At 48.4% G+C, this 26,615-nt stretch overlaps 1 protein-coding gene across 1 annotated transcript in view; it reads left to right on the forward strand.

The window, feature by feature from the left end:
- Window positions 1-1,825: 1,825 nt before the first annotated feature.
- CCDC3 (coiled-coil domain containing 3) overlaps window positions 1,826-26,615 on the forward strand; it is a 45,757-nt gene continuing 20,967 nt past the window's right edge. Inside the window, exons 1-2 of the mRNA XM_052790682.1 lie at window positions 1,826-2,238; window positions 3,250-3,424. Coding sequence (XP_052646642.1) covers window positions 1,826-2,238; window positions 3,250-3,424 — 588 coding nt within the window. The remainder of the gene's footprint in view (window positions 2,239-3,249; window positions 3,425-26,615) is intronic.

The raw sequence follows: 26,615 nt of genomic DNA on the forward strand, positions 1-26,615 counted from the left end.
AAAAATTCTTTTCAGGATTGTCTTTTAAGCTTTTTTCCTGAAAGTTGGAAGCAATTTGTTGATCTTCAGGAAACAGATTATAAAAAAAATGTTAGAAAAGCTCTATCTGTCATTCAGGAGTTTTTGCTAGGAAAAAAATATCAAAATCTGTTTCTGTTTTAGCAAGAACCAACTTTGCTTGTTCTTGCGTAAAGCTATGATGGAATACATTGTAGGACCATGCCATCATGAAATATGAGTATTACCTTTGTTAAACTCTTCAGCACACAGCTGAATCTGATGAAACTATTCCAGAGGGAGACACTTGTCACAGAAGAAGTCTTGTCTCGCTGTCATGAAGTTGGCTCGGCATTATTTAACTGATGATTCATTGTTTTGCACATTATTTCGAACACCAGTCATGCACGAGGACCCCCCTGTACCAGGCACAGAACAAACACGGAACAAAAAGGCACCTTCTGCTCCCAAGGGCCCCTAGTCCTTGTAGCGGACTGGAGAGGCAGGTGGAGACAGACAGACAGACGGAGGATGAGGTTAAAGGAACCAGCTAGGACATGCTGTCAAACTTTTAGTAACCATCACAGCTAGGGAGAGATTTAACTGGGACCATGTCTCCATGATATTCATATTCTAACAAAGGTTTTGAAGCATCCCATGCCCATTCCTGACTCTATTATCCCCAGTGAGATCAGATGTGGGAAAAGGAGAATACTGAAATAGAAAGAGGCTATTTTGGACTGCGAGTGGTGCGGGGCCCCCGGGGATCCTCAGGAGAAGCTCCACAGCAGTTTGTATGTGGGGAGAGGGTCAGTCCCTGAGCCATCTGCCAAACAGCTGGAGAAGCCCAAAGCTGCCTCAGCCAGTTCTAGAGGGTACACGGTGGGAAGCTTTTTATTTTTGCCTTGCTCACCAGGTGTATTTTGAAACACGGTTGCAGGCTGCTAGGAAGAGCTGCTCTCCCCCACTTGCGAGTTTTTCTCCGTCTTCATTTGAAGTGGGAGAAGTGGGTGACCAGGGTTATAAGATCCCCCCCCCCGCCCCCCCAATCTTCAGTTTCCCAGGCTCTTCTTTCCCAGCAGGAGCTGTGCACAGCCCATCCTGCTCCACTGGGACCCTCGCACTTCCAGCACCCTACGAGCCACCCCTTCACCTCCCAAAGCCCTGGGTGCCTCCAGTGCCCACCCCGGGGCCAGAGGAAGCCTGGCAGCAGCTGCCCTCCCCCCGGGGTGTGCTTGCCCTTCGCATCTCTACTCTTTTACATCTTGCCTCTTTGCACTCTCTGTCGTGTCCACCTCTTCTTCCCTTTGCATTCCTCCTCTTTGCAAATCTGCCTTTGCATCCCTCCCCTTTGTATCCCTCCCTTTTCACCTCCCCCTTTGCACCTCTCGCATTTACATCCCTCCCCTTTGCCTCTCTGCCCCCTTCGCATCTCTGCCTTTTCCCATCCCTCCCCTTTGCCTCTCTGCTCCTCGCATCTCTGCCCCCCTGCACCCCCTGCCCCTCTGCCCCTCCACCCTTCGCATCTTTGCCCCTTTGCACCCCGGCCTGCTTAAATCTCAGCCCTTTGGCTCTCTGCCTCCCCCCCCCCCCTCCCCTTAACACCCCCACCCTTTCTCTTCCCTGCCCCTTCGCATCACCTCCTCGCTGCCTCCCTGCCTTTTCCACCCTTTTCCACCTCTCCCCCAGCTCCCCAGTCCCCCGCAGCCCCCGGGGCAGACCGCAGCGGCTCCGGACCGTCCCCGTCCCCCCCCCCCCAACCCCCTTAACCCCCCTCCCTTCCCCTCCCTCCCTCCCTCCCTCCCTCCCACCCGCGGAGCCGCCCGCGATGCCGCCTCCACCGCGGCTGCTGCCGCTGCTGGTGCTGGGCTTGGGGCTGGGGCTGGGGGGGCGGGTGGGCGGCGGGGGGGGCTGCCAGTTGCCGGCCGAGTGGCGACCGCTTAGCGAAGGCTGCCGAGCCGAGCTGGCGGCGATCATCGTCTACGCGCGGGTGCTGGCGCTGCACCCCGACCCCTACGGTGCTTATAACTACCTGCCTTGGCAGAGGGGCCCCCCCGGCGGCCCCCAACAGGGAGCGGGGGGGCTTTTTTATTCGGCCGAGATCGAGCTGCTGTGCGATCAGGCGTGGGGCAGCATGTTGGAGGTGCCCGCCGGCTCCCGCCTCAACCTCACCGGCCTCGGTTACTTCTCCTGCCACTCGCACACCGTCATGCAGGGCTACGCTTATTTCTTCTTCCTTCGGTAAGTACCGGCATGGGGCCGGGCAGGGGGGGGGTGTCCGGGTGGTGGTGGGGGGGGGGGGGTCGGTATCCCGGCTCCGGGGCATCTCCGTGGCCGGGGGGGGATGCGCTCCGTCCCGCTGCCGCCTTCCCCGCAGCGCCTTCTCCTTTGCGTGTCCGCCCACAGTTCCATCGGGGAAAAAAAAAAAACCCAAAACAAACCCCAACAACCCAAGCCCAAATTCCTACTAGTGCAGCATTGCCGGGCAGCAGATGTACGGGGAGCTTGCTGTGGAGCAGCTCCTGGGTGCTGCTTCTGCCTTTGGTTTTACGGTGGGACGGTCACGGCGCTGGAGAAGGGCCAGCGGCTGTTCGCCGAAGTTTGGCACCGGAGTTTAAAACCCATCCCCAAGTACTCTCCCGATAGCTTTCTCTCAGGGTCCCAGCCAAATCCTGACTTTGGGCTCATCGAAAGAATAAGAAAATAAACCACAATGTGGGAACAGAGCCATTGCCGTGACCTTTCAGTCCAAGAGCGCTTGCGAAATAGTACTCATCGCTTGTTTCGAAATACTTGCTATATTCTTGTGCTGCGTGCCTAACGAAACACAGTTTGATGCTGCCTAGTGCTCAGTCTGTGGCAGTATCTTTAAACATGTTTTACACAAGTTATTTATTGACTGCTTGAGGGAGTACTTAAACTCCGGGATCAAGGGCAAAGCGATGCAAATTCCGGAGGAACCATGGGCCAAAATACAGATTTGCCTCATTCGTGGGGGTTCATTGATGTCTGCAGGGTGGCGGGAGCCTCTTAGGTCCTTACTGCTGTTGCCTGGTCCAGTCCTCTGTGGTGGAAACTGCCGTCTTGGCAACTAAGTGCCAGGAGAACTGAAAGCGGCGTGCCAGCTAAAAGTCTGTCTGTGTGACTTTGGTGGCATTTGTTGAGGCAGGCTGAAGTACGAGGGGTGACTTCTGCGGGAGGGAAAGTGCTGTTCAGCCTCACAGTGGACTGCCTGTGCAATCTGTGTTTCAGAATGGATGAGAACTACATCCTCCTGCCGCACGGAGTCAACTTCCAGGAGGCGATTTTCCCGGACACCCAGGAGAACAGAAGGATGTTTGCCAGCCTTTTCCAGTTTTCTAACTGCTCGCAGGCGCAGCATGTCTTGAGCTTCTCCAGTGACTGGGAGATTCAGGAGGACAACCGGGTAAGGGATTTATTTGCTCTCCATTGCTTGTCTTCTAAGTGGGCACAGGTATTCTCATGTCATTTGCAAACATACATATATGAATGCAGAGCAGCAGGTCCCTGATTTTCCCGGTCCTTTGGTGGTATCACTGGCAAAGAAACACACTGGTGGGGAGATGTTAAACTCTGTTTTCAAAACTGACCTTTGTGCTAGCTCTTTAGCTTCCCGTGGACCTGAGCAAAGCTTGGTACCAACCTGTTCATGAGCAATAGGTTGGAAACCAGTATTGCTTGCGATCCTGTCCTAATCCACACAGGTCATTCCTGGCTTTGCTGTCTCTAGACCCCATTCTTTAATTACAGCTGAAATGTTCAGGAGCAAAGCTTTGCTGCTTTACTTCTGTGTTCATCTCATGTAGAGAGAGCAGTGCCTGGACCATCACAGACTGTAAGGGATTATTCTTGCCTAACTCCACATAACAGCATAAACATCTACTGAACTAATTGCCCTAAGCTGTCTTTGTAGCAGCTGGGGAAAAATAGACTGTTGAGGGCATGTTTCGTCTGAGTGACAAGGGCATGGTTCATCTGAATGATGCCGGCACCTACTTCTGAACAAGCTGAATGAAATGCCTCTTTCTCCTCTCAAGGGAGGCCACAGCAAGTAGTTCACCCTTTAGGCGATCCTCCCTTAAGAAAGCACATTTTTAGTATGGAAAGTCCAACGATGCCTGTTGTTAGTGGCTTCTGAGCCCCTTTATGGAGCTGCAGTGTGTGTAATAAATGCAAGATTTTAATAAATACTTCCTTGGCAAAGAGGAGCAACCCGCAGTTATGTGTGTGCATGTTCTGGATGTGCATATACATTTGCAAAAGTGGAGCTTGGAGAGCTGTTTTAGTGCCAAACCTGGTTTTATGAGGCTGGTGGTTTCCACTAGTAGCCAAGAACATTTTAAGCATCTCTTTAGGTCAGGATGGACAGGACATGTGTCATCGCTTGCGTCTTCTGTGGATTCATCCAAGGCACAATATTTACGTATGGCAGCAGAGGCACTGGTGGCTTGTTTAGGGGATGGATGGAGGGAACTCGGTAGCTGGCTGAGCCCTTTCCCTTTACCAGCTGGCCGACCACTGGCATACAAAGTTTGAGCTGCTGCGTGGCTGTCTGGCCAGTGCCACAACCTTGCTCCTTGGGATGCCCCGTGAGTGAGTGTTTTCTCACTGCTGGTATTTTGGGGAGGGAGTGGGGAACAGTGATATTCAATTAACATATTTTGGGACAGCAGCAGGAATGGAGAAAATAAAAGAAAATGAATCATCTTACAATTAGATGGCAGAGCCGTAACCCTGGCTGGGCAAGAGGGGGGAGGCGGAGAGCCCCAGTCCCAGCCCTGCCTCCTCCCTGCCAGCCTGCAGGCTCCCCAGTGCCCCAGGCAATGCATTTGGCAAGTAAAGGTGCTCCTGCTGCCAAATCCACAGATTTTGCTCCGGGGGAGCAAAGAGGCATTGGGGGACCACCTGATCCAACTCCTGGTGTCTGCCGCTTGTGATGCCTCTGCACTATTTAGCAGTACTGAGCTAAATGCAGGGGATCCTGATGGGTTGGTGCTCGCTTATGCCAGCAGTGAATCTCGCCGGTTAGCTTTAATGGAAATCACGAGGCAGAAACCCCCAGGGTAAGTTGTGGCAACCAAAAGCGTATGTATCAAAAGTGCATTTCAGCTGTTGTGCTCTTTGACCCCGTGCAGCTGTGAGCAGACCAGGCGGGGATTAGAGCTGCTGGTCGCCCAGACCGGGGCTGGGGGCTTTACATACTTCAACACCCACCCGTCCAGTGAATAAATTCAGCACAACTGACGGACGCTTTGTGTCCCCTTCATAATGAAAAGTAAAAGCTTCCTCTGCACCAGTTAAAAATAGTTCAGGCTGACTGTGCTCCCATTCACCTCCTGCATCTGTGTTTGCCCAGGCGAGCGCCGGCTCCTGGTGCCTGCGTGCCCCAGCCTCGGAAGGGGATGGCGGTTTTGGCTGCCATGGTATTAGGAATTTGTTCCCCAGCTCTTCCCAATGCAGGTGCCCATCTCCAGGGTGCAGCTCTCTTTAGTGTTTTGCTCCTCTCTTTGCCTTGTCACATCCGATGGTGACTTTTCCAACTGCCACCATGTCTGCTCGCATCCCATCGCAGTGCAAACAATTTCCATTTCCAAATACGCTCGGTCAAGCTGCCCCGTGCTGGCTCCTGAGCCAAAACCTGTGGCGTGTGCCGGCTTTGTGGCATAGAAAGTGAGCGTTACTCGGAGCATTACTCTTGAAGCTTTTTGGAAAAGAGGCTCTTTGGGAGCCTGGGGACACCCAAGGTGGGCTTCTGTGGTGGTGTCAAGTTGTGGAGAGCTTGGAAAGTGAGGGAAGGGTCTTCTGTTGAGGCTCCCACCGCAGCGAGGAGTCAGGGGTCTCACTACCTGCTGCGTATTGACATAAATTGCTAGTTAAAATCCGTCACAGATGTTTTGTGCAGTCAGAGGGAAGAGATGGAGACACTGGGATCCTCAGAGCAGAAGGCAGCTGGGGCAAAGGTCTAGTGCCAGGAGTTAGTAGGTAAGGTCCTGCATCTGAACCTTGGCACAGCTGTGTGTAGGGACGTCTTAAAAAGCGGATCTGTCAAAAAGCAGCGTGCCCAGCTAGGTTTGGAATAAAGGAGTGATGAAATTTCCTGTTTAGAGCTGGATCCCATATTCAGAAAGACTTTTTGTATCCCTGTATTTGCTTATGGCCCTGTGCCCTACTCCTGATATATTTCTGGGGTGGACCTTTTAAGGGGAGAATTCAGTGCTGGAAGCATGTGCAGTTGCAATGAATAATTCATGTTTGCAGCTCCGGGGTGCTCAGCCAGAAGGTGAGAGAGCACTGTGATGAGTGAATGTCTTTTGCCTCATGTAATGCTGCTCCCAGGGAGAGGTCCCTTCTGCAGGGTGTGCCTGAGCCAGCTGCGGACCAGGGGACCCAAAGGTGACCGCTGACATGCTGTCCTCCCGCTTGCCCTCTTCTCTCTGCAGTGCTCCTTGCCTGCAGGCAGCCTTGTCCCAATGTGTGAAACGAGGAAAACCCTGAGAGCTCCTTCTCCTCCTCCTCCAACCAAAATGTGATGATGCAAAAGAGAGCAAAGAGATGCACTGGGATGTGCCACTTGCCTCTTTTATTGCGGGAAAACCCTTTTAATTTTCGGAAAGCCCCATGGCTCACGGTGAAAGGCAGCCAGACCCAAGGCACATCTCGTTGGGGATGTACATTCCTCATGCTGGGCCTGCTGCCGTCGCTGGAAGCTAATTCCAGCTGCATTTTTAAGCCCCTTGCCATCTGGGCTGAGGGTCAGACGCTGCTTTCTGTAGTTTTCCAATAACCCTACAGTCTCATAAATTCACTCAGGTGCTTGTTCTGGCCACTCTGGAGAGCAACAGTAGCTCCAGCTGTCGTTTCTTTAGGCACTTGCATTTTGGCTTCCACATTTGCAGAGGCATTAATTAATTGGGCTCCATCCTGACTTTTCTCACAGCCCCTTAGTGATGTTTGCAGACCTCCTGCTTTACTCTGGCTCGCTGTCGCAGCGGTTTCCGCAAGGTTGTTGCTAAAGCGCCGAGTTCCCACCAGGCTTGGGGTTGGAGCTGGGTTTGTAATGAGTGGCTGCAACTTCTTGCAGAGCGAGGGGCCACTTCTTTCAGCATGTTGCAGGTACCTGGGTCCCAGGTTTGGCCCAGTCCCAGAGCTGATGTTGGTGGAGATAACAACATGGGAATGCTCCTTTTTCCCTTTTGTAGTTACAGTTTTAGTCGATTCTTCCCACCCTCTGCCCCTGGGAGAAATGCGATTTTCGCCTATCTAAGGAATCTTGCAGTCACAGCAGTTTCTTTTAATAAGGTGCTTCTATTAAAGAAAGGAACAATTAAGAAGTTATAAAAACCTAATTAAAATTCTTAAAAGCTCCATGTTTTTACCCAAGTCTCATGTTGACCCCCTGAGGGAAGACCCACAGACGTATCAAAGAGTTTGTAAAGTCTGACAGCCTCCTAACGCAGGCATGCCAGGCTGTCCTGTGCCGGCTGGTGTGCGGCCTCCGGGTCACCCCTACCTTGGGAAACCACCCCAGGTATCCCTTTTCCTTTGCCCCCTGCTTCCCCCAGCGCCCTTAAAATTGCTGACAAACCCCTGCTTGCCGCCCAGTTATTCTCCGGTGCAGCCGTCGGTGCTGGTGTTTCATTACTGATATTTTTAGGGAGCAGCCTTGCGACCTTTTCTTGCTCAAAAGGAGTCCAAGGGGTCAGGCTTTTTTTTGGGAGATAGGGATGCATCCATGCAGCCAGGATCCTCCTCCAAGGATGGAGAGGGGGGAGCGGGAAAATCCCGAAGGCCCAGAGAGCATCCATATATGCCAATGCCTCTTTCTCACGACAATTTTTTCTCATGGCTAAGTAATAAATGACACTTTCCTACATGCAGGGGGTTGATTTCTGTTTGCTCCAGCTGGGAGGTGGGAATCGTCCCTGTGGTTTCCTCCCTCTCGCAGTGCCTGCTGCTAAGCCTGGGGGTGATGTAGTGGGCTGGGATTGAAATCTTGCTCCCCTGCAGAGTTTTACCATTTTAGTGCAAATCTAGAGGCTGTAATTTCTCCTGACTTGGCCTTCTGCAGGATGCTGCGATCTCGTAAATAAGACCTCGTTGCCTTGCCAGAACACGTGAGATTACACCAAAGTGATTCAAGGTCTGGTGATAATAAGGTCTATAGAAGCATCCAACAGTGCTTGTCATTATTTATTATTCAGAGGGGTTTTAACTCCTGGTTTTGTCAACAGGTTGATAGGGAAACGTGGTCTTTTGGCTTTCGTTCCAGCTTGCTGTGAGCTGCAGAGGTGATAACAACCTGGGGCTGTGCAGTGCTTCTTTTACAGGGCACCTTCCTCCCCTTTTTTCATGCAGGAGAGTTGCAAAATGACCCCATGTGCATCAGAACAAGGGAATTAACAGTGGCGTGTCAAACCGATTGTGAGCAACTGTGAGAGCACTAGCACTGTGATAAAACCCATGGAAATTAAGGAGTCCAATAACTTCAATTAAGCCTGGCAAGACTGCAGGGGGAGATTACATCTTTTATTAAGACTCTCTCCCTACATTGCCTTTCCTTGTCTCAAGCATCAGAGCCATAACCACGCTGTTACTTCAATTGATTTAGATGAACCAACTTGCCTTCTGAAAGACCTCCAGAGATTTATCTGGGTAATAATAAAGCTTTTATGAGAGTAGTCAGTGTCCCAGATAAAAAGCAAGGTAATTAGTGGGTTAGCAGGGCAATCTACAAATATCTGCTTAGCATCTTTGGGCCTGTGTCCTCTTCTCTGGTGGCACTCTGGCAGCTGTAACAACCTGATGACCTGATTAGGACACCTGCAAGGCTTTGGAGCAGCTGAAAAAGGAACCGGATAAGAAAAGCAATGTAATTGCATAAATGGCCTTGCCACTATTATGCAAAGCAAAAATTAAATTAAATGGCATTCTTCCTCTGCGGAAGTAGGGGAAATAGTTTCAGAACTATTTGTTTTAGCAATGGCTGTGGGCATGAACTGGGAGCCACTGGGTCGGATCATTCCCTGAACCCATCTGCGGGCACATTTGTGCTGAGCAGCATGTTTGCTCAGCAATGGTCCCAGCCTGTCTCTTCCCTGATGCTCTCAACCGGGCGGATGATAGTGGGTCTCACTCAGTGACGCTTCACAGGACCACGAGGGCTTAAATCACAGAGAAATAGCTGCTTACACGAAAGCTCTTTGGGCTCCCAGAGGAGGGTTTTCTCACGTGACATTTGCTGTGGGGACCTGTTTTGATCCATCTCCCCAGGCAACATGCCCCCGGAGAGGGGAAAAGAAGAAGGAAAGTTGGGGAAGTCCCCATAATTTTTCTGACTGCCTTGATTTTGAGTCTGGGCAGTGATTAAATAGTATCATGGCTAGATACCTGCTGGAGAGATGCCTGTGGCATCTCTGGAAAGAGCTCGAGCTGCCTTGGATGCAGGGACCAGAGCTCTTCCTGCTGTGGCTGAGATGGACCATCGGTGATGCTGAAGGTGACTCTGCTATGTGAATTATGCAAAGCCTGGCCATTAGAAAAAAAACCTGGTAACTGTAATGGATTTTAGCTGAAATTTCATCCATGGTATCTACCGAGATAAAATGAAAAAGCAATTTGTTTTATCTCTTTCAAAAGTTAACAACTTCTGCTCTTGAGGAGTTCCCTCTCTGCTCCGAGTGCTGGGAGATGAATTGCAGGACTGGAAAATGCTGATTGTGGAGTCCAATGCCAGCAGTTTTAGGGGAAGGACTGGTCTGGAGAAGAGCAGGCAGCAGCCTGGCTTGGTTAAGACAGTTTTCTTTAATTCCCATGTACTGGCCTTTTGTGTTTGCTCGTGGCATGAGCCACATAAAGGATCCTCCCTTCTCTGTCCTAAGTCACTAGGGAAATAGAAAATATTCTCAGTTCAAAACACTGCTATGTGGCATGGGCAGGGCAAAAAGACCTCAAAATAGATGAAAGTAAGGTCCAATATCTAGAGGTCTGAAAATCTTGCTTTACATTCAGTTTCTTGCCCCACCATTTGTTAGAAGAGATTTTGCTCCCTTAGCCTAACAGCATGATAGAAAGTGTACATCGCTTCTGGGTTGTTTTAATAGTGATTTACAGCGCTTTTGTTTTCTTCGCAGAAACCCACCCAGAGCAAACCCCTCCCTGCGATCTGTGTTTAATTTGAATACATGTAAGCAATATTAGATGAAATGGAGAATTGCTGACAAGTGTCTGAGATGAGGGGACACCACGAGACAGTTGATACATTTGGGTAACATCCCCGAGAGTCTTTTGGCATAGAAATGGCATTGGCTCATTTCCAAATCTTCCCACCCAAGTGTGGTAGGGGATGCTTAGAGGTCTGATTGGCACCTCCCTATCAGTTTTCTGTCTCCCCATGTGCACACAGGCTGCTAAAATACAGAATAAAAGATCACAAAGGAGTACACAATAGTCTTATCCACAGGATGTTTCCATTGCATATGGTCTTTATCATGTTTATAGCACCCAGAACGTGCTCTGAGTGCTCCCCAGGAGAAAAATGGGGAAATTTCTCTGTTTTTAGGGTGTTTCTTAGAGGTACCTCATTTCTGTGTCAGGAGGCAGGTTGGCTGACTGCCTTATCCAATGCCGGAGGGATGACCTGAGGTAGCATGGGAGCCTTGAATTTGATATCGATTGTGAACAGTCTGAATTTGGGGTTGAATATGGAGCTTTTCCCCACCCATCTGAACTCTTGTCCCCACTAGCAGCCATGACCGCTGAGGAGCTGCCAAGTGAGGCCCCCACTTAGCACCCTCCTGGTACTAACATGGGTGCAGGACAAGGTGAGGGGAGTCCCAAATCAGTGTCCCAGCTCCTGGTGAATGAGTCTGGACCAACGTGCTCTCTATCAAGCAATGCAGATTACTCCAGAGCACAGCTCTCTCTGACTATGTCTCAGGCACATCCAAGTACATGATATCCTTAAAAATATCTGGTTTCCAGCCTGCTGAGCAAGGAAATGCCTAGACAGCCATGGGTCTGTGTGTTTATGTACACGGCTGCCTCCTTGAAGGGCAAAACAGCGATCCTTCCAGGAACTGGCAATGAAAGAAGACCCACATGGCTCCAGGCTGCTTTTAATTATCCAGAGCCACACTTTAAAGAAGTTCTGCCAAATGCACTAAATCGTTCTGGATTTCATGGCGTGAGGCTATCTGCTGCTGTACATGAACTTGGTAGCGAGCAGGCATCTGAAACGGGCCCCAGGACACCTTTTTGGCTCTCCATCTGGCTTCTTCCACCACCACAGGGGTGGGGAACTGCTGGTGGCCACAGAGGTGGCTGGTGGTTGTGGCCTGAGCTCTGCACACTGACAGACACAAGGATGGGGCTGAAGGGACCCCATTGTCCCTCCTGTGTTTCAGATCCACAGCTGCCTAGAGAGGTGCTGTGCCCTTGGGGTTTCCAGCCCAGAGGCGGTTGAAAGACCTGTGATGGTGCTGCCGAGCACAAATCCTGCCACAATGCTTGCTTACCTGGACAAAGATTTTTTTGAAAGCCCTTAACCACTGACTCTTAACCAAGGGCCAAGGCAATGTGTTTCCCAGTCATGTTGGAAAGATGCAGCTACCTGGCTGGGGCTAACTCCATAGCGTGCAGCACAGGTAGGATGTTGCTGCTGTTGTCTCAGGGTAGGTAGGAGAGACGGGCCTTTCAATGGGCTGGTCACATTCTCTCTGTGTTGGCACAGAAGTGGCCGAGGTGGGAGCTACCTCCCTCTGGGGAGGGCAGTGGAAAGTTTGAAGCTACCCCTTGAGCATCCGCATGTGAAGGTGGGCTGGGAATAGCAGAACTGTAATGAGAGGTGGACCTCTCATCCATACCCTCTGGAGATGACACTGTCATGGGAAAAGTAGCAACAAGAAGACATGAGGAGGCTGACTTCGGTCCCTTGTCTCCTTCTCTGTGTGTGAGCAATTTGGTGGTTCCTCTGCTTTTTTGCCCTCCCCTCCTGTTCACGGCCTCCCCAGGTGAGAGAGGACATCCCACCGCACATAGACCGAGAAGGGTGAAAGCACTGGCTGGCAAGGGGAGGCAGCTGGAGGGGACCTGGACAGTTACTGGAGCTGGGAAATGAAGTGGTGCAGGGCAACATGTGCTTGAAAGTGCTTGTGTCCACGGCCAAATCACCTTCCTCGACACAGGCTCCTGTACCTGATGTGCTCCGCCGGGTATCTGGGACCTGGCCTCCAAGGAGAAGGGTTGAGGCTGGTGTTCTTGTAAAGTGGATGTATTATCTTACTAATCCAAGGCAAAACAAAATGGGCAATCCAAAGAAGCAGATCGTGGGTGTGTTTTGATCCAGTCATGCTTATTATTCATACTTGTGCCATGATTTTTCAACCTTAGAGAGCGGAGGTACAGACTTAGCCTGAGAGCTGCTGGAAGATGCTCAGATATGACTCCTGGCACCCCGCTTGCAGCAACCCACTGAGACTCTTTCAGTGCTTTTGATTGGGTTGGGAACAGGAGGGAGAAGCAAACATCTGAGGTGGGTGCACCTGGCTCTTCACCTGCTTGGATTCTCTTAGACCTTGGTTTGGGCCAGCTTTTTTGGGAATACATTCAGAGTGTGTCTCAGACAAGTTTTCTGGACCAAGAGCAGCCAAAATGCATGAGGGAGGTCCCCAAATTTTGTGTTGTTCAGTCCAATTATGGGAGCCACCAAGCTCCTCTGTAAATCTGCAAGTCTGTAGATGTGTTAGGTGTTTGTGTGTGTGCAAATCCATGCTTTGTGTCAGTCAGCAGTTGGGAAGGATGATTCACATGGACCAGCAGTCCTGGGCCAGGATCTGTCCTTGATGCACATGCTGCTCCTACAGGCACTGTGGGCAGATCCGGTCTTTGGTTTAGTTGTGGCCCTAGTCGACCTTGAATCCAGGGAAAAGTCTTTTCTTCCCACTTCCTTCTCTCTCCTGACCCACCTGTGAGGTAGGTACAGAAAAAGATGGAGCAAAATGTTTATTAAAATCAACAGCCACCAAAATCCAGCTGGCAGCTGGCAGATGGGACACCTGTAATGCTGCCTGTAACTGGATCAGCCATTGTGGCTTGAAGGAAGATGAGGTCTTTCAATTTGGGACATATTTTCTCCCAGCCTGTGCATTTTGATGTTTATTTTCACAAACGGCAAGCCACGTCGGCTCTAAGGCAGCGGTAGTTTGAAACCGTAATGGAAGCTGCAGATGGAGCCTTTTAAAGCCCGTCCTGCCTCCACCAGCCAAGTGCCTTTCCAAATTCCCCCGGAGAATTGTCCTTGCCCCGTTGCGCTCGGCCAGGAGCGGCCACGCAGTGCCAGGCTTGGCTTCGTCCCCAGCCCTGGAAGCACGCAGCCCCTTGCAGCAGCTAATGTGAGGTGACAAACCAGAGCGGCTGGTTTTGGGGGACTGGGAGTATGAGGTTTTGGTGTGACCAGTTGCAGCTGGTTGCTGCTCAAATCGTTGCAGGTGCCTCTGGCAGCTGAGTGAGTGACTACCTCCTTTTGCTGCCACAGTTTGTGGGGTTTTTTTGGAAGAACGCTGCTACAACTGTTAGTCCAGTTATCTGTAAAATGAGTGACGGTAGGGAAAAATATACTGAGGGAGAAGCAAGTTTCCATGACACTGTATAATGCAAAAAGGAAATAATATGGCTAGAAAGCCAGGTCTGAATTTCTGCCCAAAAAAGTTAAGAGAAAGCAAGCAAAAAAATATTTCCTGAGATCTGAAAGCACTTAATGGACTTATTCTGCAGTATTTTTGCATTTCCTAGATCAGTGGGCAACCAGCAGAAGTACTAGCTACTGCAAGGGGGAATGTCAATGCAGTTTTTGTATTGAGGCAAGATGTGGGACAAAAATCCAAGCTAGTACCTACATGCTGTCATCCTCAAAATGACTCATCTTTACCACCATGCAGAGGAGCAGAACTATTCCCATTCTGCAGATGGTAAAAGCGAGGCAGATGTGTTAGGCTCTGTAACCCAGTCCAGTGGAGACAATTCTCTTTGACCCAGGATTTATCCCCACTGGGATTAGAAACAACTGTCTGAACGCTTTTTCTGCCTGTAAACTTATTTGTCTAAATCCTGTGCCCTTCCCGTTCCCGCTCCGTGACTTCCAGCCTTATTGCACTGGCAGTGCTGTACTTTGAGTAAGGAGATATGTTCAGATGGGTGACACATGAGCAACTGGGGTTTTGTTGTTTGTTCAAACCAAAGCATGTTGGTGGTATGAAGTCTGGCTTCCTTCTTCAGGTTGATGGTGACACGTGTCCTCTCCATTGCCTCAAAATGCAGGGAGTTTATCACCTCCATTTGTCTTCACTGTATACCCATTTCAGAGAACATTCATTTGTTTGGCTTGCTTTTTGTCTTTCCAGAGCCTTTAGACAGGGTCTGAACACAATTATGTACTTCTGGATGTTTTTGATTATATTTTTTATTGTGGAAAAAATTCAGTTAGTTGCCTAAAACTGGATGGTAGTCAGGGAGAGAAAGGAAGGAAAGTCAAAGTGGAGGAACAGCTTGTACTGACGTTGGCTGAGGACAGCAATACAAATTCAGATTCTGTAAGTCCCCATTTCCATTACATGGGGAAAGAAGTCCTGTTTCAGAGCCTCTGAAGCGTGAACATAGCAGCCACATCCACTCGAAATCCTCCATTTTGTTGCAGAACAGGAAAGCTCTTTTCTACCTTAAAAGCATCATCTTGGGATGTGGAAGAGGAGTGATAATGAGGAAGGGGCATAGCCACAGCGGCCATGGGGGACCTCTGCAAGATGCCAGCCCATGCTTTAAAACAGCTCTGAGGTCTCAGATGGGTGGGAGAGATTTTATTCATGGTCTATACAAGATGCCTTAAAGTGAGAATCTCTGTGTATGTGGCTTATCTGTGGGAAGAAAACAGGCACCTTATTCTTGGTCTTTAAGTACCTCTGCTGGGGAGGTATCTGTAGGTAGAGACAAAGAAAAAATAACAGATGTAAATGAGAGAAAATTTTCAAAAACCATAGAAATAGGAAATGAGGAAATAATCCACCGAAATATGTAGCCAACTGATGTAGTGAAATCTCCATCATTTACAAGGCTTGGGTCAAGCTGGGAAATTGTGGTGGTTCTTGTAGTCAGAAGACATTCTCCTTTTGCTGCCTGCCGCTGGAGGAAGATCCATCGCATGGGTCATGACATGGCTCTGGGAGTGACTGTATAGGGTTTCGGAGTGCTCTGTCCTTGTCCACTTCTTATTCCTCAAACTGGATGGCTGTCGTGACAGTAGTGACTTGCTCCCTCTGGCGAGGGTTTAGATCTCCCACGCTGGGGCTGAGCAGCTCCAGCAGGTACCAGATAGCATCCAAAGCCCACCTCCATCATATGGATTCAAAAAGACAACCTGGAGGTGAATTTTTCTAAAAATCACTTGCAAGGTCCTTGGGCCCTTCAGACAGCTACAGCCATGCTGGACATGAATGCTGATGTTCGGAAAAGCCCGTGGATTGGAAACAAACAGTTTTAAGAAGACCCCAGGGAAGGGTTGTTACTACCATCGGTGATTGGGTTTCTGCCCTTTTACATGTTTTAGGCTCAGGCACGTTTTGTCTGAGTTCAGCGAACACTTCATGATCTGTCCCTTGGAATCCTAATTGACCCTGTATTTTCATAAGTCTTGATTTCAAAAGGCAGGGGAACAAATGTGATTCTTGGTTCTTTTCCCAAAGGTGTGGAACTGTAGATTAAATGTATCCTGGAAAGAATATTTTATGCTCAAATCTTTCCTGCTGCAATAAAAATGGCTCAAAACCACATCCAGTGACAGAACCCTCCTATACTTAACCCATGTCTAGAAGCAGCTGAAATACTGCTGGGAAATGTCCTGGTGCTTCCAAGTCAGTGGCACTCCGGAGCCGCTGGAACGTATCCCACTCCTTATGGACAGTCGTTGCTCCAGAAACACATTACAGATGTTGAGGATGTGAAGGAGCGAGCTCCTTCCATCACAGCATCAGGACAGAGAAGGGCTAAAACCAAAATCCCAGACTGGAGGCAACCCTGAGGCATTTGCTTGCCTGTTCTGTGTCTGGACTTCAGGATCGACCTCTGGTTCCTGCTCGTTGTCAGAAATGTCTGAAATGGGAGAAGCCTCCTGTGGTCCCTGCTAACGAAGTGCTGTTTATCACGCTCCGGTAATTGCATTTGCTGTGGTATTTACAGCATTTCCTATGTTTCAAAATGGAGAGATCTCAGGCTAGCCCAGGGCTAATTGTGTACTCTAACCTGCTCCTAAGCTCACATATATCTTTAAACATTAACATACACATTGGCAGTGTCCAGGGTCAGTCTCAACCTCACAGCTACCGAGCTGGGAATGTGGCTATTCCAGTGTTGATGTTTGCTCTCAGTATTTATCAGGGGCAGTATCTTGTCCCTTCCTTTACAGATCCTAGGAAATTTTCTTTTCTTTCCTTTTTTTTTTTATATCTTGGAAAGATGCAGGCAGTCCTTATGGGCAGCAGTACAGGCAGACAATGGATGGAGAGAGGGGAGGCAGGTTCTCAATCTAGCTAAATGAGGATTCAGAGCAATTTGGGACTCCAAGAGCAGAATAGAGGTTGTTGCAGACTTGTCTTGTGTTTTCAGGGTGAGGTTCATCTCTGCCTACCCTAGGAGGTCACCAGCACCAAGCAGATGTTCAAATGTGGTATTGTCCTATTCAACGACTTAGAAATGTGCATTCAGTTAGCGTAACATGCCTTTTTCTAATAAGGGAAACCACTAAAAGTACAAAAATTAAGTTCTTTATTTTTTCCACCCTCAAGCCCAGACAGTTCAGAGGTGAGGCAGACTGGGTGTCACTGACAGTTCCACCCCCTGGGAGGGAATCATAGAATGGTTTGGGTTGGAAGGAACCTTTAAAGGCCATCTAGTCCAACCCCCCTGCAATAAGCAGGGACATCTTCAACTAGATCAGGTTGCTCAGAGCCCTGTCCAACCTGACCTTGAATATTTCCAGGGATGGGGCGTCTACCATCTCTCTGGGCAACCTGTTCCAGTGCCTCACCACCCTCATTGTAAAAAATGTCTTCCTTCTATCTAGTCTAAATCCACCCTTTTTCAGTTTAAAGCTATTACCCCTTGTCCTATCACTACATGCCCTTGTAAAAAGTCCCTCTCCAGCTTTTCTGTAGCCCCCCTTTAGGTACTGGAAGGCTGCTATAAGGTTTCCTCAAGAGCTTTCTCTTCTCCAGGCTGAAAAACCCCAACACTCTCAGCCTGTCTTCATAGGTGAGGTGCTCCAGCCCTCTGATCATCTTTGTGGCCCTCTGGACCCGCTCCAGCAGGTCCATGTCTTCCTCATACTGAGGACCCCAGAGCTGGATGCAGTACTGCAGGTGGGGTCTCATGAGAGTGGCGTAGAGGAGCAGAATCACCTCCCTTGACCTGCTGGTCACGCTTCTTTTGGTGCAGCCCAGGATATGGTTGGCCTTCTGGGCTGCTAGCACACGTTACTGGCTCATGTCCAGCTTTTCATCCACCTGTACGCCGAAGTCCTTCTCAGCAGGGCTGCTCTCAATCCCTTCATCCCCCAACCTGTATGGATACCTCGGGTTGCCCCAACCCATGTGCAGGACCTTGCACTTGGCCTTGTTGAACCTCATGAAGTTCACATGGGCCCACTTCTCGAGCTTGTCCAGGTCCCTCTGAATGGCATCCCATCCCTCAGGTGTGTCAACCACACCACTCAGCTTGGTGTTGTCTGCAAACTTGCTGAGGGTGCACTCAATCCCACTATGTCACTGATGAAGATATTAAACAGTACTGGTCCCAATACAGACCCCTGAGGGACACCACTTGTCACCGATCTCCATCTGGACATTGAGCCATTGACCGCTACCCTCTGGCTGTGACCATCCAACCATTTCCTCATCCACCAAACAGTCCACTCATCAAATCCCTATCTCTCCAATTTAGAGAGAAGGATGTTGTGGGGGACTGTGTCAAGGGCCTTACAGAAGTCCAGATAGACAACATCCATAGCTCTTCCCTTGTCCACTGATGTAGTCACTCCATCACAGAAGGCCACTAGGTTGGTCAGGCAGGACTTGCCCCTGGTGAAGCCATGCTGGCTGTCTCAAATCACCTCCCTGTCCTCCATGTGCCTTAGCATAGCTTCTAGGAGGATCTGTTCCATGAGCTTCCCAGGCACAGAGATGAGGCTGACAAGTCAGTAGTTCCCAGGGTCCTCCTTTCTACCCTTCTTAAAAATGGGTGCAATGTTTCCCTTTTTCCGGCCACCAGGGACTTCACCTGACTGCCAGGACGTTTCAAATATCATGGAGAGTGGCTTGGCAACTACATCAGCCAATCCCTCAGGACTCTGGTGTGCATCTCGTCAGATCCCATAGACTTATGTATATTCAGGTTCCTCAGGTGGACATGAACCTGATCTTCTGTTACAGTGGGAGGGACTTTGCTCCTCCAGTCCTTGTTTTGTGGTCTGTCCACTTGAGAGGTGTGGGAAGAGAGATTGCCAGTGAAGACTGAGGCAAAAAATTTGTTGACTACCTTAATGTTCTCCTTACCTGTTGTTACCAGTTTGCCAGTCTTGTTCATCGGCGCAGGGGGTATGCTTTCTTTGACCTTCCTTTTCTCGCTGAGATATCTGTAGAAACCCTTCTTATTCTTTGTATCCGTTGCCAAGTTCATCTCCAGCAGTGCCTTGGCCTTCCTGACCCCATCCCTACACAACCGGGCACCATCGCTATACTCTTCCCAGGATACCTGTCCGTCCTTCCACAGCCTGTGCATTTCCTTCTTGCCCTTTAGTTTGACCAGCAGGTCTCAACTCAGCCATGCCAGTCTCTTGCCTTCCTTTTCTGATTTCTTACACCTGGGGATTGAGAGCTCTTGTGCTCTATGGAAAGCATCCTTACAGAACTGCCAGGTCTGTTCTGCTCCCTTGTCCCTCAGGACAGTTTCCCAGGGGGTCCTATTGACTAGCCCTCATTCTCATGGGGGACTTCAACTTACCAGATGTCTGCTGGAAATACAATACAGTGGAGAGGAAACAGTCCAGGAGGTTCCTGGACTGTGTGGAAGATAAATTCCTGACCCAGGTGGTGAGTGAGCCAACAGGGGAAGGCATCCCACTGGACCTGTTGTTCAGGAACAGAGAAGGACTTGTGGGTGATGTGATGGTTGGAGGCTGTCTTGGGCATAGCGATCACAAAATGAGAGTGGTTTTGATTCTGGGAGAAGTAAGGAGGGGGGATCAGCAGAACTGCTACCTTGGACTGCCAGAGGGCAAACTTTGGCCTGTTTAGGAGATTGGTTGACAGAGTCCCTTGGGAGTCAGTCCTGAAGGGCAAAGGGGTCCAGGAAGGCTGGACATTCTTCAAGGAAATCTTAAAGGCGCAGGAGCAGACCGTCCCCATGTGCCGAAAGACGAGCTGGTGGGGAAGAAGACCGGCCTGGCTGAACAGAGAGCTTTGGCTGGAACTCAGGAAAAAAAGGAGATTTTATGACCTTTGGAAGAATGGGCAGGCAAGTCAGGAGGGCTACAAGAATGTCGTGAGGTACTGCAGGGAGAAAATTAGAAGGGCCAAAGGTGAACTAGAACTTAATCTTGCTACTGACATAAAAGGCAGTAAAAAATGTTTCTATAAATACATCAGCAACAAAAGGAGGGCTAAGGAGAATCTCCATGTTTTATTGCATGCATGGGGGAAACATAGTGACAAAGCATGAGGAAAAGGCTGAGGTACTTAATGCCTTCTTTGCCTCAGTCTTTAATAGTAAGACCAGTTGTTCTCTGGGTACCCAGCCCCCTGAGCTGGAAGACAGGGATGGGGAGCAGAATGAAGCTCCCATAATCCAAGAGGAAATGGTTAGTGACCTGCTACACCACTTAGACACATACAGGTCTGTGGGGCTGGATGGGATCCACCCAAGGGTACTGAGGAAGCTGGCAGAAGTGCTCACCAAGCCACTTTCCATCATTTACCAGCAGTCCTGGCTAACTGGGGAGGTCCCAGTTGACTGGAGGTGCTTAGGGACATGGTTTGGGGATGGACTTAGCAGTGTTAGGTTAACAGTTGGACTCAATGACCTTAAAAGTCTTTTCCAACCTAAATGACTGTATGATTCTATGATTCTATGACTAAGTCCTTGAAGAGCTGGAATTTTGCTTTCCTAAAATCAGGGTCCTGACTTTACTCTTCACCTGACCCATATCCCTCAGGACTGCGAAATCCACCAGTGTGTGATCACTGCAGCCCAGGCTGCCTCCAATCTTGATGTCACCAATTAGCTCACTTGCATTGGTGACCAACAGATCCAGTATTGCATCCCCTCTGGTAAGGCTGTCTATTACCTGGCCTAAGAAGTTATCCTCAATGCATTCCAGGAGCCTCCTGGACTCCAGCAGTCAGACTGAGATACCGACATTTATAGGAGCAGTTCAACTGCCTGTTGCCATCTGAGATGCCAGAGGGGATCTGAGAGATAGGGCACAAGACCAGCAACAGCAAGAAACCTGTCGGTCGTCACTGAAACATCACCTTCTCCAATGGCAGCTGGAGCCCACAGGGGCATTTCAGGTGTCACGGAGTGGGCAGCTGAATCACACTTAATTTTATTTAATTATGAGAATTGCCTTTTAAATATGAGAATTGCCAACAGAAATACTGCTTACAGAAACGTTTGAGAAAACAGAGCTATGTGATACCAGCGTCGTGTCCTCTGCTTTGCAGCACTGATGCTTTCTCCAGGCATAAACTGATACTGAAGTGACAAGTTAATGAATGTGCATCTTGTGGCACATAAAACATAGTGGGGGGTCAATCCAAATATTGGGACTGGTTTGTCCCGTGACCTGAGTTGTGACTGCAGTGTCAGCTGCATTTAGTATTCCTGACTTCTCTAGAGCAGCACGGTGATTTGGAAATTCATGCTCAATGCAATATATGAGTTGAAAGAGCTCCTTTCAACTGGTGTTGCACCCAGTGGTGAGGGTAGCCCTGCAAATAACTGGTTTCACATTCTGCTTGCCTCTTGGGTGAAGACAATATATTAATGTTGCAGAAACAGATCTCGTTGGAGCTCACATTGTGGTCTGGCCTTAGCCCCGTATGAACTTATTAGCATCTAAAAGGGACTGATGTGATCCTGGACCATTTATGCTACAACACCTTGACCATGACTATAGCTGTGTCTCACTGTCTGCTTCTCCTGGATATAGCAGTTCTGGGCTTAGATTCAGTGGATTCTGGAAAAGTCCAGTGCTTGAAGCAACCACTGCAGCCTGCCTGAGGTCCTCCTTCCATATCTATTGCTGTGTGGAGCAGGTAGCTTGAATTTGGCTGGAGCTTATGATGCATTTTGGAGTCTTTATCTTCTAGCTTATAAAGCCTTTTGGATAAGATTTGCTGAATGCATGTAAGACATTGAGTTTTATTTTGTGGATTTAAATCCAATCTTCTAAATTGCTTTAAAGTAATTCCTTGTGTTTTGAAATTCCAAAACCCCTGGCCCCCTTTTTTTAAACGCTTGTGGTCAATTACAGGCTGATTTAGGAAATGGTGCAAAATGTGTAAATGAAACTAAAAGCATTTCTCAAAATGGTGTTAGGAAAAGAAAAAAAAAAAAGAGGACACATATGTTATCAATACTCTATCAAAAGGGAACAATGTCTCTGACCATAGAAAGCCTTAGACTCCAAAGCTTGCAGTAACAACTGGAATAAACTTTCTAATCCAGGCAACATTGTTGGAACCATCATGTAAGACGACCTTTTACATGGGGCTCTTTGAATTACTTCAACATTGATTTTAGGGCTTTTTCTATTTGGTCGCCAAGTATACACTCTAGATGGGACTCTGAACGTATTTTATCCATGCATTTTATGTATAAATATTCTGGTTTGGGATTGGCTTCTTGGTTGGATTTTTTTAAGTAGTAGTTGAAAGGAGTTAGGGAGCTTGTCTACTTCAGCATTGCTCCCAAAATGTGAAGAAAGACTGAATTTCATTGCATACAAGGCGTTAAAGTGCTGCAGCCAAGAGCAGAGTGGGGTACAGGAGTCCTTTTGATAGATGCTTCAATATCAGAAGCCCTGACTTGGTGCAAAACGGCGGTCTTCGGAGGAAAAAGTGGAGAATACAAGTTGGGGCTATAAAAGAAGTGTGAGTTATGTGCTGGTTTGATTTTAAAAGTTTGAAATGGAAATCAAACTATATTCAAGTGAAGCAATCTGTTGAATAGCTAAATATACTGTGCTTTGTATTACCTACTTAGAGGAAGTACACTAAGTACTTCTACCTCGTCCCATTTACACTGAAACTCCTGCTGACTTTAAAGGAAAAGGAATCATGTGTTAAGGAATATAGTCCACTTTCTCCCCTCCTGAGTTTGTGCCTGTGATTTGAGAAGTGTGTAATCTGTGGTTGTGAAGGAAAAAGTTGGTGTGAGGCACTTCGGTCTCTTTTGGGCTGGAGGAAACTAAAGATGCCATGCAGAAGAACCAGCCAAACCAACCACAGTGTTGCTTCTGTTCGGTGGTTTGAATAGAGGATTGCCCCATTCCAGACAGAGGAGATGTGCTTTTGTGGAAAACTCTCCATTTCTGGAAAAGGAAAAAGGCAGGAGATAGGGTTGTCTCTTGCCACCATGAAGCAAGCATGGTGTCTGAAGGATACCAAGGGTCCTGGGAAGATTTGCTCTTGTCAGGAACTAAAACACCATATCGGTTTATATTGCCTCAAAACATTATTTAGAATTTGTCATTCCTTACATGGCCCCATTTCTGCAGAGAGCTGAACTTGGAAACAGAAGATCCAACCACATCTAAGAAGCCTGAGCATCATCTTTCTAAATTAAAGGATCAATTTTTGCAGTAGTCTCAAGGCCTGGTCAACCTCTTGAATGGAACAGTGAGTCATGCCATATTTAACATGAAGGCCTAGCAATACAGTAAACTTAAACTTTCCAAGGACATGCAGTTAAGAAAAATTGATGTGATTTGTTCTAGGCATGGGTTTGCTTAGCTGGGTTGATCCTTAGGCTTTCAGCTACAGGCTTCTCAGGTGGGATGGTGGGATGCTGCAGGAGTCAGGGCTTGTTGGATAAAGGATTTCTTAGACCACCTCGCTCTTACATTAATACCTACAATGTAGACACCTAAAGCAGGATCTGGTTACCTAACCATAGGATCCTTATGCCATTTGAAATGCCCTAGACTGGCCAAGACCTTTGTGCAGGGCTGGCAGATACATCACAGGACTTGTGGAAAACTCTAAACCATCTGCAGTGGAAAACGGCAGGTAGGAACCCACCTGCAAATGCACACCGTCTGAAATACGCACCACCTGAAATGAGGGTAGACACCTCCAGTTGGGCAACTGGCTCGTCTCCTTAGAGTCAGGTGTCTGACCTAGAGCTGGAGGACATGAAGTTCAACAAAGGACTATAAAAAGTATTTTTTTTCTGCTCATCTTAAAAAGGGTTTGAATGGACTTGGCTTGAAGAATCAAAGTAATCATGCAAAAAAAATCACAGCACTCTTGAAGAGTTTTGGTTTTGTATGGGTTTGAGTGCCGTTCTAGTGAAGAGGAACTTGGGCCTGGAGTGCCAGTGAGGTGGAGAAAGCACATTTTTACCTGGTGTGTCATCATGCTTGTTAAGTGATGACCTCAACCTCCAGAAACTTCATACAGTGAAATCCAAGTGAGCTGGGGGCACTGCATAAGGAAACTTTCTGAGAAACCACCGAGACAGTGTGCAGAATTACAGGGTGCTTCATCATCACTTTTCCTCTGCTGAGGGTCACGAAGGTAAGCTGTGATACCAAATCCAGGGGCTGGCATCCTGCGTGGGCACTTGCTCATGGAGCTCTGTGTGCAGCAGTGGAGCGGGTTCCCCATTCCCTCAACCAGGCGTCTCTTCTCAGTGCTTTTCTGGAGGGGCTTCTCTGCCTGCCAACAAAAACAGGATCCTGAGGAGACCAGTCTCATCTAGCAAAGGTCAGCTTTTATCAGTACCCCTCCCCAGCACAGTACTGGCCTTCAGAAATGCCCAGGAGTTCAGGTAAATATTTAACCACTGTTAACCTGGGCAGAGTGACATGGAGAGGTGAAGTGTCTTTCCCCAAGAGATGCCAGAAAAACCCGATGAACAGTTTAATGGTTGAGAGTTCAGGGCTGGGAAATCAGTGGAGGTTCATCAACCACAGAGGTCTCACCCCATCTCTGGTCCTGTAGTTTCTCCTCTCTTGTGTTGGAAATCAAATCATCTGCTTAGGAGGCCATGCTCTCGTTTGACATGGGAACAGTGATATAGTTTACTGTTTAAAAAAAACAAAACTGCTGTAGGTGAGCCAGGGGGGGCTTTTGATAACTGTTTCTTCACGGCCACTCCTCCTTCATCTGCCTAATTTCCAGGGGGAAACAAGTAGGACCTTCTGGAGATGAAAGTCTCCATTTGGGACCTCATTTATGGCTGTGTCGATTTTCTGGGATGACACGTTCAGACACAGCTGGAAGCAGAAAACTGGTGTGCCATTAAGAAATCAAGATGACTCATGTTTCCTGGTGTCTCACATGCAAATGTTTAGAGGTGGAAATACAACAGAAGATAAGACTAGGAAACCAATTTTCTTAAAATAGTTCTCAAAACCTTCCATCAAGGCAAAATGTGTGCAAGTTTCTTCAGTTAATATCCTTGAGCCGAGCAAAGTCAGCTTCCAAGCAGTCCACGAGATGAGTTTGTTAGGAAGGTAGAGGGATGATTTTTGGTCCGTGCTAATGGGGGTGACTTTAGTGACCTGTAAGGGATTTTCACAGGCCCTGTTGGGTCGTGCAAGTGGTTGCCCCCACCACATCTCTGAGGAGGTGGGAGCTCCCTTCCAGCACCTGTCCCAGCCTTGTCTTCTAAAATTGGCAATAAACTATCTCCCATTGATGGCAAAGAAGGAAGCAAGGAGGAAGGACACGAAGTCTGTGGATCAAGAAGAACAAGTATGATGTGAAAATCAGGTTGCCTATGTTTGGCGCCTGTACTTGGTCAGTGGCGACCCAGGGGAATACCAGGCATAGGTGAGATTCAGAGCTGAAATGGTCCTTGCCACCTGCTTGGCTGTGAAACAGCTGAAATGAACCAGTTGCACTAGTTTTTTTCACATACAGTAAAAGACTGCCAGCATTCCCCCCTGCCCCTCCAAGACCCACAGCATACCAATAGATATCTAAATCAGGTATCCAGGGAAGAGTGTAAGAAGAGGGTAATGATATATGGTGGTTCCTGCTGATGCTTTCCCAGCCTCCAGTGTTTTCAAGTGAAGGACTCTCTGTGGTGAAGTAATTTCCATATATTTAGTTGTTTCTATATAGTCAGTGACTTTCAGTAGATTTATATTCCATGAAGCTGTCCAGCCTCCTCTTGAGAATCATCATTTTTTTGATTGCCTTGACCCTGGTTCCTACTATATCATTTGATACCCCCAGTTCTTCTGCTGGGAGACGCTGTCAGTCTCTATGTACTCCCTCTACGGCACTCATGATTGTGTAGACCTCTATCCTATATCCTCTCATAGCACAGGACTCAAGGTTACAAACCGCTCGATGTCTGAACCTTAAAGAAGGTTGTTTCTGTCCTATCCTGGATGGGAATCAGCTACCACAAATGCTCTGCGATGCAAGTCCATGAGAAAACAGGGAGTAAAGCCCCTTCCCTGACTGTCTGGGACCTCCCACTGCTATTGCTACAGGGAAATTTCAAAGTTTTGCCTAGACTGCTGGAAGTGCCAACAGGGAAAGCAAATATTTGTGTGTAAGACTTAACCCCAAAAAGATTAAGTGCAGATGGATGTCAATAGTGCCAGCAACCTGCGAGAGAAAGTGAAAACTGAGAAGGACGTGAAAAGAGAACATGGTGTGGGAAAAAAAAAAAAAAAGAAAGAATAAAATGCAAAACAGCTTAGAAGCAAATCAGGGAAAAGGAAAATTTCAGCAGGGCTTTTTGCTTTCCCAGAGAAGGGCAGCATGAAGACCAGCAAGGGGAGCACTGCAGCAGGGGCTCATCAGTGTTAGCAGCTTGGGAGGCTCCAAGGGTGAGCATGAAGTAGGGAGGGGGTAGGAATATCAGCATGAGGGATGCAGCTTGGTGGGATGCTACATGGACAGTAGATGCCCGTGGAAACTGGGAAGGGTCCTGGAGGTGATGAATATCTTGCACGGCCTTTAGTTCCCACCTATTCAGCTCTGGAACTCAATTGCTAGCCAGGGAAATGGTGATCCGTGGGAAGAGGTTTGGTTTTGTGAAGCTTGGCCCATGTTCTGTGGGAGGAGAGCCATGTAGTTTGGAAAGCGTCCATCTCAGGAAAATCATAAGTGGTAGGGCTGTCTAGACTAGTCAGGAAGGCGTGAACAAATAACCAGGGGAAAATAGAAGAAGAAGAAAAGAAAGCATGATTCCTCACCTAGAATTAAATTAAGATGTCAGGAAAAAAAAGAATCAAAGCTTCAAAGGATGCAAACAGAAGACGCTCTTAACTGACTTTATTCTAATGCTGTGAAGCTGGTTAACAAGGAGGG

The sequence above is a fragment of the Harpia harpyja genome, chromosome 6 (genome assembly GCF_026419915.1).
Source record: "Harpia harpyja isolate bHarHar1 chromosome 6, bHarHar1 primary haplotype, whole genome shotgun sequence".
Classification (NCBI taxonomy): Eukaryota; Metazoa; Chordata; class Aves; order Accipitriformes; family Accipitridae; genus Harpia; species Harpia harpyja.